The sequence below is a fragment of the Mandrillus leucophaeus genome, unplaced genomic scaffold (assembly GCF_000951045.1).
Source record: "Mandrillus leucophaeus isolate KB7577 unplaced genomic scaffold, Mleu.le_1.0 Scaffold30, whole genome shotgun sequence".
Lineage (NCBI taxonomy): Eukaryota > Metazoa > Chordata > Mammalia > Primates > Cercopithecidae > Mandrillus > Mandrillus leucophaeus.
In genome coordinates, this window is record NW_012103143.1 from 4,174,814 (window position 1) to 4,193,925 (window position 19,112).

The following is a 19,112-nucleotide window of genomic DNA, read 5'->3' on the forward strand; positions in this document are numbered from 1 at the left end:
AGAGCCCCTGACAAACCGCTGTTGTAAGTCCAAGAGTCCAAAAGCTGAAGAACTCAGAGTCTGATGTTCCAGGGCAGGAGGCATCCAGCACGGGAGAAAGATGAAGGCCGGAAGACTGAGCGAGTCTGCGATTCCACGTTCTCCTGCCTGCTTTTTCTAGCCGTGCTGGCAGCAGAGGGGATGGTGCCCACCCAGGTTAAGGGTGGGTCTGCCTCTCCCCCCTACACTGACTCAAACGTTAATCTCCTCTAGCAACACCCTCACAGACACACCCAGAAACAATACTTTGCATCCTTCCATCCCATCAAGTTGACACTCAGTACTAACCATCGTGGCAGGTAAACAGGCCAACTCTGCAGGTGTGCGTGGAGCCAGCCCTCCTGGGCAGTGCTCAGCCCCAAAAAAGCATCGCAAAAGGGCGTTGTTACCCTGGGTGGGCAGAGGAGGACAGAGAGAGGCAGCTTTCACAGCCCAGTGGAGGAGCGGCTGGGGGCCTTGCAGACCAGGCAGAGACCAGGAAACGGCTGTCCCCCTCCACCGCTCCACAGCAGCTGCAGGGGCCAAAGGACATCTTCAAAGAGGCAGAGACCTCCCCGCATTGCCTCCTGGGGAGGGTGCCCACCGCAGACAGGCCACTCCCACCATCTGCCTCCTGAGGGTCAGGGGCCCCCAGGGGTTGGGGGCCTCCTCCTGGGCCCCCGTGGCCCCCCTCACCTGCCGCAGCCATGGCACTCAGTGCGTGTCTGCTGAGTGGCTGGGTTTCTGGCAGGTGTTTCAGCGATAGCCGTTCCCTCGCCTGCTCAGCTCTGCATCTTGGGAAGCCACGTTCCCCAGGCTCCCTAGCTCTCCCTCTTCCTAGTAGGTTCAGCCAGTGGGAAGTCCTTTTGGGAAATCAGAAGGCGGGAGGGAGGGAGCAGCCGAGATATTGCTCCCCATCTCCCTCCATTTCCTGGGACATCCCCAGCAATGACTGCATCTTCTCTGGGCTCTGACTTCCTCCTGGGAAGCGCTTCCTCCGTGATCCCAGCTTCTTCTGGGCAGCTCCAATTTCTGGCTCCAGCATGGGCGCTGAGCACATCCTACTGTCCTGCCATCCTGAAACGGATGCCAGCTCCTGCTGTGGGTCATCTCTGGGTGGTCCCACCATCCCCCATGTGGCTTCTCAGCTTTTCCATTGCCTGTGCGAGCAAGTCCCAGGATTACATTACCCCGCTGTGAAAGACCTGGGTAGGGGGGTCCTATTTCCAGGCTGGGCCAGTTGATAGAGTTGCCATCCTAGACAAACCGGTGCATGCTCGGAAGCCCCATTCACACCTCGCCTTAATGGGAATGGCGTGTGTTATGCATAGACTCACGTCCTCTGAAACAGGTTCACACCCACGACTTCCGTTCTTTCCTGCCACACGTCGCCTTCAGTTAAGGGCCACGTTTGTGAATTCACTCTGCACGTTTGCCGTCACACAGCCCATTTTACTTGCACATCAGTGCTGCTGCTTCTCGGATAAGCCATTTGATCCCTCTGAGCCTCAGTTTCCCCCTCTGTAAAATGGATAGGATGGGAATAGTGCCTACCTCCTATGATCACTGTGAGGCTTCAATGACACTGATGCTTCCTCACTGATACTCCAAGTCTGATTATTAGAAGGCACCATTTTACGGATGAGGAAACAGAGGCACAGAGAGGCTAAATAACTTGCCAAAGGTCACAGAGCTCAGTGGCTGATATTGAACTCCGGTAGCATTGCCCGAAAATTTGTACTAAGCATCTTCAGACAAATGCAAGGACCCTGTCCTGGAGAGGTCTGTAGATCGACCAGCTCCCAACAGTGCCTGGCGTGGAACAGCTCGAGAATCGTGAGCTCTGAGGAACTCTGTGGCCTTCCTGTTACTCTGCCCCTCAGCCTCTGCAGACTTTCTTTTGCCGGGAGAAGCGATCAGGATAAACACTTCGGCCAGGGGCATCTCCTTTTGCAAGCTGTGTGCTCGCAAAAGTCAGTCATGCAGTGCCTACTCGAGCACCTGTCTGTCCCAGGCACCTCTGGGAACTGGGGACCCAGGGGAACGAGGCCCCATCCCTGCCCCACACACAAGTCATGGGACGGGGATCCTGATGGAAGGCAGCACTGACACCGTGGGCAAGACAGACGCAGGCTGAGGAAGGTCCCGAGAGGAGCTGGGTTTTTCTTACACTGAGGGGGATGATCAGTGGCTTCCTGGAGGAGGCGGCATTTGAACCATGCTTTGTCTGTTGGGAATATGAAGCCGAATGCAGCAGCTGCCAGTGCCGTTCAGCAGGCAGACTCCTGGGGTGGTTTGAATCCCGAGTGAGTGAGTGGCCTGGGCTCACCCCTCGTTCCTCCTGACCTCCAAAGCGGGTTCCCCAAGAGCAATGGGGCAGGATGGTTGAGACACGGGCTCTGGGACCAGGCTGCCCATCCCTCACTGACTAGCTGGGTAACCTCGGTTGGGACTTGAGTGTCCCTTGCCTCAGTTTCCTCATCTGTAAAAAGGGAGAATGACGGTTCCTGCCCCACAGGATTGGTGGGAGGGCTGAACGCATGAATTCAGATAAAGTTCTCAGCCCAGTACATCACCCTCGCTCACCAAACACCAATAAAAAAGAAAAGAATGCCTTGGCTGGGCGTGGTGGCTCACGTCTGTAATCCCAGCACTTTGGGAGGCCAAGGCAGGTGGATCACCTGAGGTCAGGAGCTTGAGACCAGCCTGGCCAACATGGTGAAACCCTGTCTCTACTAAAAATACAAAAATTAACTGGATGTGGTGGCTCATGCCTATAATCCCAGCTACTCAGGGGACTCAGGCAGGAGAATTGCTTAAACCCGGGAGGCGAGATTGCAGTGGGCCGAGATCGCGCCATTGCGCTCCAGCCTGGGCAACAAGAGCAAAACTCTTGTCTCAAAAAAAAAAAAAAAAAAAGAAAATGCCTTTATGTCATCGGAGATTCTGGTTTTGCCCCTGCCCGCAGCTGCCACCTTCATGGAGCACTGGAAGCGGAAACAGATGCGGCTCAACTACCGCTGGGACCTCACGGGCTTCGAGGAGGAGGAGGTCAGTGGGTTTGGCGCCTTGCACGTCACGCCCTTCCCCCACGTTCCCCCTGCCCCAGGACCTCCTTGGGACTTACACGGAGGCCCAAGGTCAGAAAGCGCTCCTGGGCCGGGCGCGGTGGCTCAAGCCTGTAATCCCAGCACTTTGGGAGGCCGAGACGGGCGGATCACGAGGTCAGGAGATCGAGACCATCCTGGCTAACACAGTGAAACCCCGTCTCTACTAAAAATACAAAAACTTAGCCGGGCGAGGTGGCGGGCGCCTGTAGTCCCAGCTACTCGGGAGGCTGAGGCAGGAGAATGGCGTGAACCCGGGAGGCGGAGCTTGCAGTGAGCTGAGATCCGGCCACTGCACTCCAGCCTGGGCGACAGAGCGAGAAAAAAAAAAAAAAAAAGAAAGCGCTCCTGGTCCAAGCTGAGGTAAGGCCGCCCCCCGCCCCCTGCCTGCCTCGCCGCTCATCACCCTGGTGTTCTGAACGCCCTCCGTGGCCAGAGTGACCGTTCCCTGTCTGCTGAAGTGTTTTTATCCCCATGCTCACGTGGACACGCCAGCCACCAACGTGGTCTCAGGCGCATGCCAGGGCTCACCACGCTGACCTCATCGCGTCTGGGGGCTGCCCGGGCTGTCGGCACCACCCGTGGAGGTGGAGAGGGAATGGACACTATCCATGGGTCTCCCAAGGTGGCCGTGAGCATCTGCCTCCCCGGGTGCCAAGCCCGCATTCCCTGGGGCCAGCTCTGTGCCTGCAGCCGGGCGTGGCTGACAAGAGGGAACGGATCCTTGACTAACGTAGAGGGAAAGCCAGTGTCTGGCATCTTCATGCTCCAGAGAGAGGGACATTCAGTATTACGTGGCCCCTGGGATGCCGGGTGAACTGTACTCACAGGGATCCCAAGTCCAGCAGGAATTCCCTTCAGGGTAAGTGGGAATGAAAAGGAGTAACAGTCCCCACAATTAGCCTTGGTGCACAACAGAGGCGACCTCATGCACACGCTGTAAGGTGCAACCACGCTGACCACTATTTAATGTTATAAAACGTGCTCCCCACTTTTTGGGAGACAGGGTCCCCCTCTGTCACCTAAGCTGCAGTGCAATGGCATGATCATAACTCACTGCAGCGTTGACCTCCCGGGCTCAAGCCCTCCTCCCATTTCAGCCTCCCAAGTAGCTGGGGCCACGGGCACACACGACCACGCCTGGCAAATTGTTTAATTTTTTGTAAGAGTCAGGGTCTTGCTATGTTGCCCAGGCTACACATGCTCCTTTTAAAAAGAGAAACTTTTCATGCATTTTTATTGTAATGTGGACATTTCTTTTAAAAGATATTTTTCTTTTAAAGGAATTTTTTCTTTAAAAACTTTTTCTTAACTTTTCTGTTGTATTTTCTCACACAATCTGCTCCCTCTCACACTGAACCCATGGGCCACTCTTCAGCCAAATGTGCCAGCTTCGGGCTGACAATATTGTCAACAGACAAGGGGACTCGAGTTTTCTGGGAGAGGCACGGCAACTCAGAGCGTACAAGACGGGCCTCTGCGGCCAGGCTGCCAGAGTTCCATGCAGATTCGGCACCAGCCTTGCTGTGTGACCCCGGGCAGATTGCTTAACATCTCTGTACCTCAGTGTCCTCACTTGATGGCATTTGTAGGGTCTCAATGGGTCAATAGATATAAAGCACTTAGAACCTGACCCAGCACACAGTGCCCTGTAAATGGCTGCCCAGCTTGTGGCCACTGGGCCACACCTTTACCTGCCCAGATAACAGCCTCCACCCTCTTCCTCAGCCGGTCTCATTATCCTGTCCACAAATGACTAGGCGGAGAGCAACGCAACCTGTCCACGGCACACAGCTCTGCAGGGCAGACCCGGGACACAGCCCAGAGCCCTGTCCATGGCGGGGGCTCTCTGCGTGTTCTCTTCCTTGCCGTTTCAATTAGAAAGATTCAGATAGAAAAAAAAAAAAAAAGCGGTCGCTGTCTTGTTCAGAAGTCGATTTCAAATGTCCTTTCTGTGATGTCCCTGTGGCTGGGGAAAGTTGGCGGTGAGGTCCAGTCCCCTTTGCTCAACCCCTTGGGATCCCATTCCCTGATCTCCTGACCCCGATGGTTTGGGATCTTGATTTTGGGGGTGACGACCGAAGTCACAGGGCACACACAGTGCCAAGGGGCCTGAATGAATTTCCCACAGTGAGCCACTTGCACCCCCCAGCAGCTGGTCAGGGCCTCCTTTGGGAGTAATAACTACAGGCGAACGGGGCCTCCCCCCCATATAGCCTGAACCCCGGACTTCAGTACTGAAGCAGGACACTTGTGTCCCATCATGTGGCCCATGTATGCCTTAGCTGAGTCTGAGACATTTCAGTCCAGCACTGAAATTTGGAAATTTGGGGAATTTCCAAAACCATGGGAAAGGCCACAGCTACAAAGGCCACAGCCCATAGTCACCCACAAGCAGCAGTGAATGAACCTTAAAGGAACCCAGGATCACCCACCCATCCCAGCTCACCTGCATCCTTTACCTTCATCCTAGTTCTGAAGAAAGTTGTCTTTAGGGCCGGGCGCGGTGGCTCACGCCTGTAACCCCAGCACTTTGGGAGGCCGAGGAGGGCAGATCACGAGGTCAGGAGATCAAGACCATCCTGGCTAACATGGTGAAACCCCGTCTCTACTAAAAATACAAAAAATTAGCCGGGTGTGGTGGCGGGCGCCTGTAATCACAGCTACTCGGGAGGCTGAGGCAGGAGAATCACTTGAACCCAGGAGGCAGAGCTTGCAGTGAGCCAAGATCACGCCATTGCACTCCAGCCTGGGCAATAGAGCAAGACTCCATCTCAAAGAAAGTTGTCTTTAGTGGACAGGTCCTATTTCTAAAATAACAACCTAAATAATGACATCTTTGTGTTTTTGTTTTTACTTTTCTGGTTCCCTGAAGGAGGCTGTCAAGGTTTGGAATTTTTTGTCGCTCCTCTATCTTCCCACAGCCTGTCTCCCTGGGAGAGGGACCTTTTCTTGCACCTAATCTGTTTCTACCATGCAGTTCCCGCAGTTTCTCCACGCAGGCGGGGTCTCTGCTTTCTCTCCACCTCCGGTCTCTCCTAACCCATTCTTCCTTTCCAGCACCCTTCGCTGACCTGCTCTGAGCTCCCCAAGGCCTGGCACCTCTAGGCTGCCCGCGCTTGCCGACACGTACTGCATCTCTTCCGACCCCCACAGCTTCTCCGTAGAATGTTCTAAGGGCCAGTTCATGGCTGGGTGTTCACTGCAGCCTGGTACAGGTTTCTCCACCTCTAGGAGGACACAGAGGCCAGATTTGGTGGAACTCTCAATGGGCTGGGGTTCCCCACAAGCGGGATAATCCTGGGTCACTATCCAGACCACAGACAGGGGGATTACATTGGAAATATTCTCAGCAGCCAACTATGAACTGGACCCAAAGGGTGCCCGAGGCTAATCCATGGACTGATTTGCCAAGTATGCTGACACTGAGAAACTCAGACTCACAATTAACAAGGCCTCCGTCTTGACTTGGTTTCATTCATAGGATCATCCCAGAGCTGAATATGAAGCCAGAGTCTTGGAGAAGTCTCTGAAGAAAGAGTCCAAAAACAAAGAGGTATGGTGGCCACTGCGGGTTAACTTTCCCAGCAATAAAACACTGTGTTCATCAACAATGTAGACCTGGGATCAGCCCAGATAACAAAGATTGTAGGCAGTGTAACCCCGTGTTGCAGCTGCTCAATTCTGCCATGGTAGCAGCAAAAGGAGCCATAGACAGTAGGTAAACACATGGGCCTGTGTTCCACACACTGTGTTCCAATGAAACTTTATTTGCAAAAACAGACAGGGGGCCAGATTTGGCCGAAGGGCTATAGTTTATCAAACCTCCTCTAGATCTCTGTCTTGATGTATCCTGAGGGTGATCTCAAATTTCAGCAAGCATTTCAACCACAAGAACCATGTGGCTTTGAGGCTTCAAAGTTTTTTCACAGTACACCCCTCCTGTTCTATGTCAAACAACGAAACAGAAGCCTTTGCCAAACCAGCACCCCTGAGCAAATGGCCAGTTCCTTGTTTCACTCAGACTGTGAGAATGAGGGTGAGACATGTTTTGCAATGTTTTTGAGGTCATCATCTTTTTGTAATAATTGCTCTTCTTTTTCCCCAAACGTCTCATTCAAATTAAGTCGTATGTGCAGCCAGGATTCTCGAAGACCTCCAGAGGTGCTTGCCAGCTTTGTTTGTTTGTTTGTTTGTTCATTTGTTTGTTTGTTAAGACAGAGTCTGTCTCTGTCGCTCAGGCTGGAGTGCATGGCGTGATCTCGGCTCACTGGTCCCCCCGCCTCCCGGGTTCAAGTAATTCTCATGCCTCAACCTCCCGGGTAGCTGGGACTACAGGCGTGCACCACCGTGCCCAGCTAATTTTTTGTGTTTCACTGTGTTGCCCAGGCTGGTCTCGAACTCCTGACCCCAAGAGATCTGCCTGCCTTGGCCTCCCAAAGTGCTGGGATTACAGACGTGAGCCACGGTGCCCAGCAAAGTTTTTTTAATGGTGTTTTTCACATGATATGGGACAAGCAGGCATGGAGTTCCTGGCCTTGTCAGCCTCTAACAGAGGCTGGAGATGCCTGCACTGAGGGATGAGGGCAGTCGAGGGAGCTCTCACAGGTCCCAACCTTGTGTCATATCTACATTTTCAGCCTTGGGGACCGATCAGGACAAACCCCTGGGTTTGTCTGTCCTTGTCAATGTGTCAGGGGACAGTGCTCCACAGGTTCAAAGTGGTCGGGGGTTGCAATTGCCAAAATCCCATCTGGAGGGTAAAGTAGGTGCTCTAGAAAGCCTCCTCCCAAGGCCCAGCTCTTCAAACACAATGGGAATTTGGGGTACAGCTCGGTCCTCCTATAGCCAGGAAGTATGTCTTTTTAAACACCCTTGAGGATCTGAGCAGGACTGAAATGTATGCAGAATACAACCATAAAAGCAGGAGTTATCGCCCTAAAATAGATTGTCTGTCTGACTTAACTCATCGGACATGCACGCCGGGTGCCAGCTGCCCTCTGAACTGACCCTTCAGGCCCTCTGCCCCTCATTCCCTCCTGGGAAAGCAGAAGGCCTGGATGCCACCATCTCTAGGGCCCTGCAGGCATCCAGCGTGTTTTCAGGGCAGCGTCCCGGCCCCCAAGCCTAGGTGGAAATGTCAGTGTGTGGCCCCCAAGATAGCCCACCCTGTAGCCGTGTGGTTGCACCCCTTAGAATGAGCATGGGTGGGTATTCCGCTCCTTCCTGAGGGGGAGAAAAGGGCTTTGTGGCACACACTATGTCCATTTAAGGCAAGGGACCTAACCAAGCCACAATAGCGAATCTGGGCAACAGGGGCCGAAAGGAAGCCACCACTTGGACCCAGGGTCCGTCTGCCTCTGTGGCCCGTGGCTTGCCTTCAGCCCAGGCTCTCTGATCACATGAAAGCAACGGAGGCATAGGGGTTTATTTTTGCAGAGCTCAGAGGTACCCCCAGGCCCTGTCTGCTTCTGATGGGCCGTACCCTTTATTTCCTCCTCCGTTTCATTTGGCTCCCAGCGGCTGCCCTCTGGTTTTGATTTCCCTCCAGCTATGGCACTGAATTCATTTATGAATTCATTTGTGAAAAGAGGCCCACCACCTAATTGGCACATGAGCTTGGGCTCCTGGGTGTGGCTTCCTTCCTGCTGTCATAAGACGCTGGTGTTGGCCGCTACCTCCCGCTGGAATCCAGCTGCCGTCTGCGAGGTGGGGCGTGACGCGGTCCAGTGGAGGATGCGTGCTGGAGTCTCTCCTGTCTCCACCACCTTGGTTACAGATGTTCTTTCCGAACGTGGGTCTCTGCCATCTCCTATCTGTTTAAAATGCCCAGAACCCAAGTCAGCCTTGGCAGTGAGCTTACGGCTGGCACCGGGAGGGGCCAGCCTGCTGCCAAGATGGGGACGGTTCCCTGGGCCCCGCAGTCTGCGGCCCACCTCCCGCTTCACCACACGGTGCTCTCTTTCCCCCCACCCGCCCTCAGAAGCGCCGGCATATCCCAGAGGAGTCAACAAACAAATGGAAGCAGAGGGTTAAGACAGCCATGGCGGGGGTGAAATTGGTACTTTTCTATTTTGCGGGCAACGCGCGTCTTGACTGTTTGCAGGCAATCAAAGTCGATTGTGTTTTTCTTCAACAAACTGTTGTATTTTTTTTTTTTTTTTAACATTCACATCCATGTTTCTCTGTCTTCCTTCGGCACCCAGCGAGCCCGGCGCGTTGCGATGGCACTGCATGGCTGTGGTGGGTCTGCGGTGGCGGGGGCGGGGGGCTCTGGCTTGATTTGGAGCTCGTGAAACGTGCTTGTCACAATTGCCTGCAAGCGATTCTTGGTCTTCTCGTTAACACGCATGCCACCCACCCCTGGAATGAGTGGCCTCCGGTGTCGTGCCCCTGTCCGCATTCCGTGACCTAATACATGCATTTTCCCATGGAAAAAATCCACCCCCATTTGAAACGTCCCGGGTTAGTGATGAGCTTCTACCTAGGGTTTCTCCAGACCAAGCCAACCTTGCTTGGGTGCTGAGAGCCTTCGGGCCATGTGTCACCACAGACGACGTTTGAACTTGTAGTGCTAGCTGCTTGTTTCAGCTTGCTCCACAAAGGAAAAATAACTATTATGGTCTGGGTGGCACTGGGAAAACATCTTCCATCTTCTAGACTTAGAAGTGAGACTTTTAGCTGAAGACATGGACTCCAGGTCCAAGTTTCTCCCAGACGTGGATCCAACAGTCTTTAGAAAGGCAGCTGGCATTACAATGCCCCGTACACAGAGGAATCACAGTATTTAACGGTTCTTAGTCCTGTTATCCTGTGACATAGGTGATAAACCCCCAAATGCTTCTTGGAACCCTATGCGTTTGCACTGGCTCATCACCTGTGGGCATTTTTGAAGGCTTTTCTGAGTACTCCTGTTGTTCAAGTTGTCCCTGGGCCCACGCACACACACACACACACCCCCACGCTGACACACAGACATGTCTCATCGTGATGGTTCCAGCCAGTGACGGGCATCGTTTTGTGTTGTAGACTGACAAAGTGAAGCTGACCTGGAGAGATCGGTTCCCAGCCTACCTCACCAACTTGGTCTCCATCATCTTCATGGTAAGTTCCAGAAGGTTAAGGCCAGAGGAAGTCAGGGGAAACCGCAAGGAAGTGATTGGCATCAGCTGGGCGTGGTGGTTCACACCTGTAATCCCAACACTTTGGGAGGCCGAGGCGGGCGGATCACTTGAGGTCAGGAGTTCGAGACCAGCCTGGCCAATATGGTGAAACTCCGTCTCTGCTAAAAATACAAAAATTAGCTGGTGTCGTGGTTCATACCTGTAGTCCCAGCTACTCAGGAGGCTGAGGCAGGAGAATCGCTTGAACCTTGGAGGCAGAAGTTGCAGTGAGTAGAGATCACGCCATTGCACTCCAGCCCGGAGGACAGAGCAAGACTCTGTCTCAAAAACAAAAACAAAAAAAGGAAGTGATTGGTGTCCTCCAAGACCTGATTCAGCCTTTCACATGGCAGTACTATTGGTCCCAGGGTGCGCCGGCCCCATCTCCTCAGGGCAGTGGGTGGGTGGGGAAGACTCACCACTACCCCTGAAATGGGAAGGGACCAGGGTTCCAAAGTGACCCCCAGTGGGGATTTCACATGCCAGCGGGTACATGAGATGATTTCAGTGGTCCCTGATACACAGCTTTCATTTTGAGAGACTTGATTTTTTAAGTATCTAGTAATTCAAGCCTGGGATTCAAAGGTATCATTTAAGAAGAAACTGAAGACTTTTTAAGAAAGCCATTAAATTGGCTGAGTGCAGTGGCTCACACCTGTATTCCCAGCACTTTGGGAGGCTGAAGCAGGAGGATTGCTTGAACTTAGGAGTTTGAGACCAGCCTGAGTCACATGGCAAAACCAAAAATACAGAAAGTAGCTGGCGTGGTGGTGCACGCCTGTGGTCCCAGCTATTCGGGAGGCTGTAGTGGGAGGATTGCTGGAGCCTGAGAAGTCGAGGCTGCAGTGAGCTGTGGTTGCATCACTGCATTCCAGCCTGGGCGATACAGCGGGACCCTGTCTCAAAAAAAAACTGTTTATTTTGTGACCAAACATGACTTGAGCCCTGATACAGGCATCAGCATTAAATTAAGTAAAAACAAATTTTAAAAAGTTTTTAAAAAGAAAACTATTAAATAAATAACACGCAGACAGGACACGATAGTGCTACTCAGGGGACCGCAAGTCTGTGACGTGGCTCGTGGGCAAACATCTTGTGGCTTTTAGGGGATTTCAATCCCAGGGATTTCAACCCCCAGTTGATTCGGCCTTGGCCGCATACTAGCTGTGTTTCCATCACCCAGCAAGGGCTCGGAGCCAGCTGTGGTCATGTTAGAAATGACCCTGCCCTTGTCCAGTCTGACAGCTTGAAGGCAGCTCCTCCTGCGGCCACCAAGCCCAGAGAGCTGGTACTCGGAGACCCAGGTTGGCAGCTGTGCACTGAGGCCCCCACTGGAGAGTCTCATTCAGTCCTTGCCACTGGCCAGTCCTGGTACCATCCCTCTCCTGCTGACACGGCAACTAAAGCTGGAAGACTGCACCCTCTCCTCTGGCGCCAGCCAGAGGCGGTGGCCGTGGTCACCATGTAGTCGCTGGCATATGCCTGCAGAAGCCGGTGCCAGTTGGACTGCCTGCTCCAAGATCCATGCCATTCCGTAGGAACTTGGAGAGACAGAGGCAGGGGGCTGTCTTTGTTTTCTGGGTTGAGTGAGGGGCCAAGGGCCCCCTGATCGAGTCGCGGAAGCAGCGGGAAGATCCAGTGTCCCCTCATGCTCTCAGGTACAGTAAGAGGGACCCCGGCCGACATAAACAAGTCCAGAGCAGGGTGGTCTCAGCGGCGGGGCCTGCTCATCCCCCTTGCCTGGAGAAGGAGAGCCCCTCAGTGGGAGCTGGGGGCTGTTGTGCTCTCCAGTGACTTGGTGGGAGGGCACCTGGCCTTGTGTTGAGGGGATGTGTCCCCTCTGGCCAGGCGCCAGGCGAGGGGGCTGGGAGATAGCCAGAGCCTCCCCATCCCTCACCCAGCAAAGGCTAGCCTGAGGTTCAGCCACTCCCACTGCAGAAGCAACAGCATTGTCACAGAAGGGCCAGTGAGGGGCCGGGAAGGAGGTGGCCGTCTAGGGCTGGTCTGGTGGCCTCACGATGCCATCAGAGTCACTGGCTTCTCTGACCTTCTGCTCGCCTGTCCTAGGAGTAGGTCCCCTCTTGGTCACCACATGGCTGCTGCACCTCCAACATCACTTCCACTCTCCAGGCTGGAAGAAGGGGAAGGGCAGGGGAAGAGATGGGCCAGGGGTGGCAGCCCCTGTCTGAAGGTGCTTTCGCAGAAGACCTGCCACACCTCTGCTTGCATCTCATTGGTCAGAACTGGTTCACGTGGCCACCTCCTCTGCAGGGAGGCTGAGGAATGAGCACGCACTGCCGTCTCAGCAAGGCAGGATGGTAGAGGAAAGACAGAGAGAGAGGATATTGGATAGGGAAGTAGCCGGCTCTTTTCCCAGCCTTGACATCCTGGTAAACCCGTCAAGGGCTTCATAGGGTTGAAGAGGACACGGCTTTGTCTTCAACTTGGGAGTTTCATTCAGTGAACAAACATTGGCTGAGCACCTAGGATGTGCCCCCTCATGCCCCTGCTCCTGGAGATGCAGGGGAGATGGACCAGGGAGACTGGAAGGGAGCCTGCCGCAGGGTGTGCCTGTTGTGGGCCCAACTGCCCCATGGCAGGGCAGGGGACACGCCTGCAGGGGTGGAGGGCCTCCCCCACTGAGTCTCCCACAGGCCCGGTGCTCCACCTGCACCTCCGCATGCTGGCACGGGGACAGACGTCCTGGAGGCCTCTTGGCAGGACTGAGGGGTTTTCCAAGGAAAACCCTCGTTCCCCGGAACTGGCCAGGGAGTGGTCCCCACGCCTCGCAGCAGGGCTACTCCTTCGTCAGGGTGTGGTGAGGGCTGCAGGCGTTTTCCTGGACAGGATGTGGTCACCATGTGTTACTGGCAGATGCCTGCAGAAGCCGGTGGTAATGGCCCAGAACGTGAAATAAGAGCTTTTCTAGGTTTCTGAAAGCTGCGGACTCCCTCTGGGGCAAACAGACCCATCCCACACTGCAACTGGGAGACACAGAGGGCAACCCCAGGCCTCCTGGGCCTGTCCTGGGAGCTACCCGTGACCGTGCTAGCAGGGACGGGACCTGCCCTCTGCACCGTTGCATGGGAGCAAATGTGCGATTTCCTGGAACGCGGGGACACAGGGTGACAAGATAGAGCCTGTGTCCTGTGGGTGGTTTCACGCCCAGGGGAGGAGCCTGACTTTGCTGTGAGCTTCTCCTACCCAGCCCTTGGTCCATCCATCCTCAATGAGGGCTCAGAATGGGGCATCCACACCCCTGGGCAGGGCAGGGCAGGGCAGGGTGAGGGAGCCCAGACAGACAGACAGACAGCAGTGTGTGGAACAATCTTGTCATTGTAGCCAGCTCCCACCACGGTTTCTCAGGCAACCGCCAACCCAAGTTTTATGGAATGTTCTGGTCCCACGGTAGGTTTGGCAAGAGGAGGAGCTCGCTCTGGTGGGGGAGCTGGAAGGGAGCTGCTGGCTGGGAGAAGGGACCCAAAGCATCTCCAGCCAGACCCAAAGCCCTGCCCCATCCCAGGCAGCACCCGCCTCCTTTACCAGGGGAGTCCCCGGGAGGTGGCTGTGAGGGAGGCACACCTCAGCCCTGCACACCATGTGAGGATGTCCCTGAGCTCACCGTGGGTTGGGGGAGAAGCCCCTCCCAGCAGTCAGTCTGCTCTGGGACCAGCCACTGGCCTGGTGACCATACTGTGTGCTGGGCTCTGCTTGGGGACCGTGCTTGGGCTCCAGGAAGATGGTAGCGCAAAGATCTTGTGAACTGCAGGCTTGGGTAGACCGCCTGGTAAATCCCAGCTCCTGAGCTGGGTGACCTGGCCTGTCTACGTAATCTCTCTGAACCTCAGTGTCCTCTTCCTTGGAACAGAAACTAGCCCCTCGTCCATCTGTCTCTAGTTAATGCACAGAAAGTGCCTAGCATTTGGCAGGTGCTCAAGAAATGTCAGTCCTTGTTTTGAAGCAGAAGAGCAGGAAGGTTGGGGGACAGCTGGGCTGAGGGAGTAGATGGGGCAGGCCCAGGAAGGTCCTGGGTGGGCCCCCAACCAAGAGCGCCCCTTCCCCCCCCTGCAGATTGCAGTGACTTTTGCCATCGTCCTTGGCGTCATCATCTACAGAATCTCCATGGCCGCCGCCTTGGCCATGAACTCCTCCCCCTCCGTGCGGTCCAACATCCGGGTCACAGTCACAGCTACTGCGGTCATCATCAACCTAGTGGTCATCATCCTCCTGGATGAGGTGTACGGCTGCATAGCCCGGTGGCTCACCAAGATCGGTGAGTGCCCACATTCCAGGTACTCATGGCCTGGACTCAGGCAGCCGGAGTCGCCTGCCTCTTGCTGTGCACCCTTGAGTTTGCTGCTTAACTTCTCTGGGCCCCAGCTCCCTGGCTCTGAACGGGGATCCTGATCACAGGCCCTGGCACACCTATGAGAGCCAACTGAGTGACGGTGCCAGTGGCCAGCCGGAGACTGGACCAGGCTGTTGGGGGCCATCCCAGCCACAGCCTCAGTATCATCCTACCCCTCCCTCTAGAGGTCCCGAAGACGGAGAAAAGCTTCGAGGAGAGGCTGATCTTCAAGGCTTTCCTGCTGAAGTTTGTGAACTCCTACACCCCCATCTTTTACGTGGCGTTCTTCAAAGGCCGGTAGGGACATCTTCAGCATTTTCCCCACCTCGCTTCTCCCAAATCCAAGGGGAGGGCTCTCCCTCCCCACAGGCGGGGGGCACCTGGAGCCCAGGACAGGGCAGACACTGTGGCACCCGCAGCCGATGAGGGTCAGGGAGAAGGCCTGGGCCCTGCTGAGGCTCCAGAGCGGCCGGACCCTGGGCGGCAGGGAGCCCAGGCAGTCAGGACCCCAGGCAGTGAGGATGGGGCAGTGAGGACCCAAGATTGAGGGCCCTGGGCAGCGAGGACCCCAGGCAGTGGGGACCCCGGGAAGTGAGGGGTAGGGAGGAGTCCACAGAGTGGGGATAAGGAGAGAGGAGGGCGTGGAAGTGCGGCTGCTGGCCACTTGAGCCCTCTTCACAGCTCCTGGTGGGGTGAAACCTGTCCCGCCTGGACCCTCTGGAGCCATCCCAGGCTGTGGTAGGGCCTGCGGCCCACCCACAATGATGCCCCCACCTCCACCGCCACTCCCGCAAGGGGCTGGCTGGTCTCATCTCAGAGCCCCCCAAAAGGCCGCCTCCTCCACATCATGTGATTCACCAGTGCCATGCCCGCCCTCCTGGCCCAGGGCCCCAGGGCCCTGCCAAGGGGCCCAGTCCTCGCCAAGTGCATCCAGGATGGAGCAGGCTCTCGGAAGCCTCCACACCCCACACCAGCCCCGAGAAGGCTGAGAGGCTGTCTATCCCCACCCAAGGTGGCCTTTGGCCACCACCTGCCCCAGCTGCCCGAGGTCCCCAGAGTGCTTCTGTGCCAGCTGTCCACAGACATCACTGTGCCAGCGGCACGTCCTGAGTCCCGGGGAAGCTAGCGCAGCAGCTTGCAGTCTTCAGACCACGGTGGTCTTTGCCTTAATGCCCCGCTGGGCCCCCTTCCCACTGCCTCTCAGTCTCATGGCCTCTCACTGAAGAAGTTCCTTTTTCTGACCCATCTCTGGGTTTGGGAATCCAACCTTTGACCAGTGAAAACCACTGTGGTCATCTTTTAGCAGATGCGACCAGGCAGGGAGAGCCGCCCGTAGATAACCTTGAGGCTGGGCCTGCAGGACTCACACGCTGCACAGTCCCCACTTGGGGGTCTCTCCCAGAGCTGAGCTAGGGGCTCATCTTCTTTCTAACGACCTCCCCCATCGTTTCAGGTTTGTCGGACGCCCAGGCGACTACGTGTACATTTTCCGTTCCTTCCGAATGGAAGAGGTAACCGAAATTTTATTCGTTTCTGGTAGCCCCTTGTGTTTTGCTTACGATTTGTCTACACCGTGCTTGGGAGAAGCACTTGGGAGAAGCAGCCGCAGCATATTTGTTCAGCAAAGAGCAGTGCTTTCTTTCCCTCCTGCTGGGAACTTTTCTGTTCCCCTGACGTGGTGGGGCAGGCTTTGATCTTATTTGGTGTGTTCATATAGAATCACCTAGAAGGGTAAACTCGCTATAGAGTTTATGAAAGAAAAACAGGACATCTGGTTTTTCTTTTCATTTCTTTTTTTGTGAGACTGAATATTTCTCTTCTGGTTAAGATGAATGAATGAAGGCTGGGCGCAGTGGCTCATGCCTGTAATCTCAGCACTTTGGGAGGCCGAGACTGTTGGATCACCTGAGGTCAGGAGTTCGAGAGCAGCCTGGCCAACATGGTGAAACCCCATCTCTACTAAAAACACAAAAAATTAGCTGGGCGCAGTGGTGTATGCTTGTAATCCCAGCTACTCGAGAGGCTGAGGCATGAGAATCGCTTGAACCTGGAAGGTGGACGTTGCAGTGAGCTGAGATTTCGCCACTACACTCCAGCCTGGGTGACAGAGCAAGGCTCCTCAAAAAAAAAAAAAAAAGATGAATTAATGAGGACAAAACAGAACTTGGCTACCTTTGTTTGTTTGTTTGTTTTAACTAGACATTGAAATGCTTGTCTCTTTACCCTCAAACACCATGCTCGTGGCATTTCACTTCTGCCCAGCGATCCTGGCCACAGAAGGTCTGGTTGTGCCAGCCTGGTTCAGCCTCTGTCACGGCCCATGGACTTGCTCCACTGTCTGTTTCACAATCAGGGGCTCCATCAGACCAAGCCGGGGCTTCAGGGCCTATCAGTGGTTCTGGTCTCAGCATTTCCAACCCACAGCGTAATTCAGCTTATCAGAAAATAAGAGGGTGGGTCTTCTTGATAAAGACCCTGTGGAACAAGGTATCGAGGATAGGGTGGACATCAGGTACAGGGTGATCTGGCTGTCTGGAGCGCAGCCTAGAGGTTCAACTACCTGAATGCAGGCCCCTGGGCAGCCCAAGACATGGGCCTCCTCCACAGTAATGGGCGTCTGTGCCAAACTTATGAAATGCTCTTTCCTTTTTGTATCATCATCCCCTGTCACACTCGTCCCGGGTCAGAGAAGTCATATAATAAAGCAAATGGTGTAATTGCTTTTTCTGAAAGCATGGCTCTCCAAGACAGATGTGGGCATTTACTAGGTTTTATTTGGAATGCAGAACAAATTTACTGTGCCTCAGGGGTCACCACGCATCCCTGGTGTTCCCTTTGCTTGGACAAGTTAAATTTCCAGCGCAGATAGGTTTCTGACTGTCACCTGCTTGTGGGGTCCCTGGCCTAAGGTGGCACAGGCCCACTGCGTCAGGGGCATTAGGCCTTAGGGGTGACTTCCGCCTCCTGTGGAGCTTGCCTGCTGCATGCGCTCAGCCTGCCATGGTGGTACAGAAGCAGTGGATGGTGACTGGTGCATCGGACCGGCCAGTGGCACTGGGAAAAAGGAGGCACCCTGAGGCCCTGCCCCACCCCTGCCTACTCCCTCCCAATGTGCTCCCAGCTCCCAGCCACAGCCCCCAAGCCCAGCAGCCTGTAGGCGGGGTGTGCCAGTTTCCTGGGGCTGCCGCAACTCAATCCCACAGACTGGGCGGCTTCAAATAACAGAGATGGAGTCTCACAGTTCTGAAGGTCGGAAGTGCAGCATCCAGGTGTTAGCCAGGCTGTGTTCCCTTCAAGGGTTCTAGGGGAGGACCTGCCTTGCCTCTCCTAGCTTCTGGGGACTACAGAAGTCCTCATCGTTCCTTTACTCGGCCACTCCACCCTCTGCCTCCATCTTCATGCGGCCTCTTCCCTCTGTGCCCACGTCTTCTCTTCTTCTGAGCACACCAGTCCTCGGATGGGCGCCCACCCTACCCCAGCATGAACACCCCCTGACCTGACTACATCTGCAAAGACCCTTTTTGCAAATAAGGCCACGTTCCCAGGTGGTGGGGATTAGAGCCTGAGCGTCTTTTTTTGGAGGACGCAGGTCAACCCATGGCATGAGGGTGGACCTGCAGGGCTGCGGTCCCTCTCCCGGTGTCCCTGTAGCGGAGCTGATGCTGCTCTCTGTCCACAGTGTGCGCCAGGAGGCTGCCTGATGGAGCTATGCATCCAGCTTAGCATCATTATGCTGGGGAAACAGCTGATCCAGAACAACCTGTTCGAGATTGGCATCCCGTGAGTGCGGCGGGTTAGAGTGGCAGAGGCGGGGCGGGCGGAGGGGTGTGTGTATGGCTCCTGCGGTGGTCTGGGTGGACGCAGGGCTTCAACCAAGATGGGGGCACCAGAAACAGGGAGAGAAGGAGGACACAGAGGGAAGATGAGGCAAAAGCCACCCCAGGTCAGGCATGGTGGCTGACGCCTGCAATCCCAGCACTTTGGGAAGCCGAGGCAGAAGGACCATTTGAGCCTAGGAAATCAAGACCAGCCTGGGCACAAAGCAAGACTGCACCTCTACAAAAAATAAAAAGTTAGCCAGGTGTGGTGGTGCGTGCCTGTAGTCCCAGCTACTCAGGAGGCTGAGGCAGAAGGATCGCTGGAGCCCAGGAGTTCCAGGCGGCAGTGAGCTGTGATTGTACCACTGCACTCTGTCTAGCCTGGGCCACAGAGTGAGACCCTGTTTTAAAAAACAAAAACAGGACCAAGCGCAGTGGCTCATAACTGTAATCCCAGCACTTTGGGAGGCTGAGGCAGGCGGATCACTTGAGGTCAAGAATTCGAGACCAGACTGGCCAACACGGTGAAACCTGTCTCTACCAAAAATACAAAAATTAGCCAGGCGTGGTGGTGGATGCCTGTAGTCCCAGCTACATGGGAGGCTGAGGCAGGAAAACCCCTTGAACCCAGGAGGTGGAGGTTGCAGTCAGCCAAGAT

The 19,112-nt window shown here is 55.1% G+C and overlaps 1 protein-coding gene across 2 annotated transcripts in view; it reads left to right on the forward strand.

Annotated features, from left to right (window-relative positions):
* ANO1 (anoctamin 1, calcium activated chloride channel) overlaps nt 1-19,112 on the forward strand; it is a 127,835-nt gene that overhangs the window by 82,212 nt on the left and 26,511 nt on the right. The window contains exons 12-20 of one of the 2 annotated variants that reach the window (XM_011987073.1): nt 2,987-3,069; nt 6,001-6,012; nt 6,610-6,681; nt 9,109-9,186; nt 10,155-10,229; nt 14,360-14,561; nt 14,822-14,933; nt 16,090-16,147; nt 18,316-18,416. In XM_011987073.1, coding sequence (XP_011842463.1) covers nt 2,987-3,069; nt 6,001-6,012; nt 6,610-6,681; nt 9,109-9,186; nt 10,155-10,229; nt 14,360-14,561; nt 14,822-14,933; nt 16,090-16,147; nt 18,316-18,416 — 793 coding nt within the window. The remainder of the gene's footprint in view (nt 1-2,986; nt 3,070-6,000; nt 6,013-6,609; nt 6,682-9,108; nt 9,187-10,154; nt 10,230-14,359; nt 14,562-14,821; nt 14,934-16,089; nt 16,148-18,315; nt 18,417-19,112) is intronic. The other variant, XR_001006770.1, reaches the window with a different exon arrangement.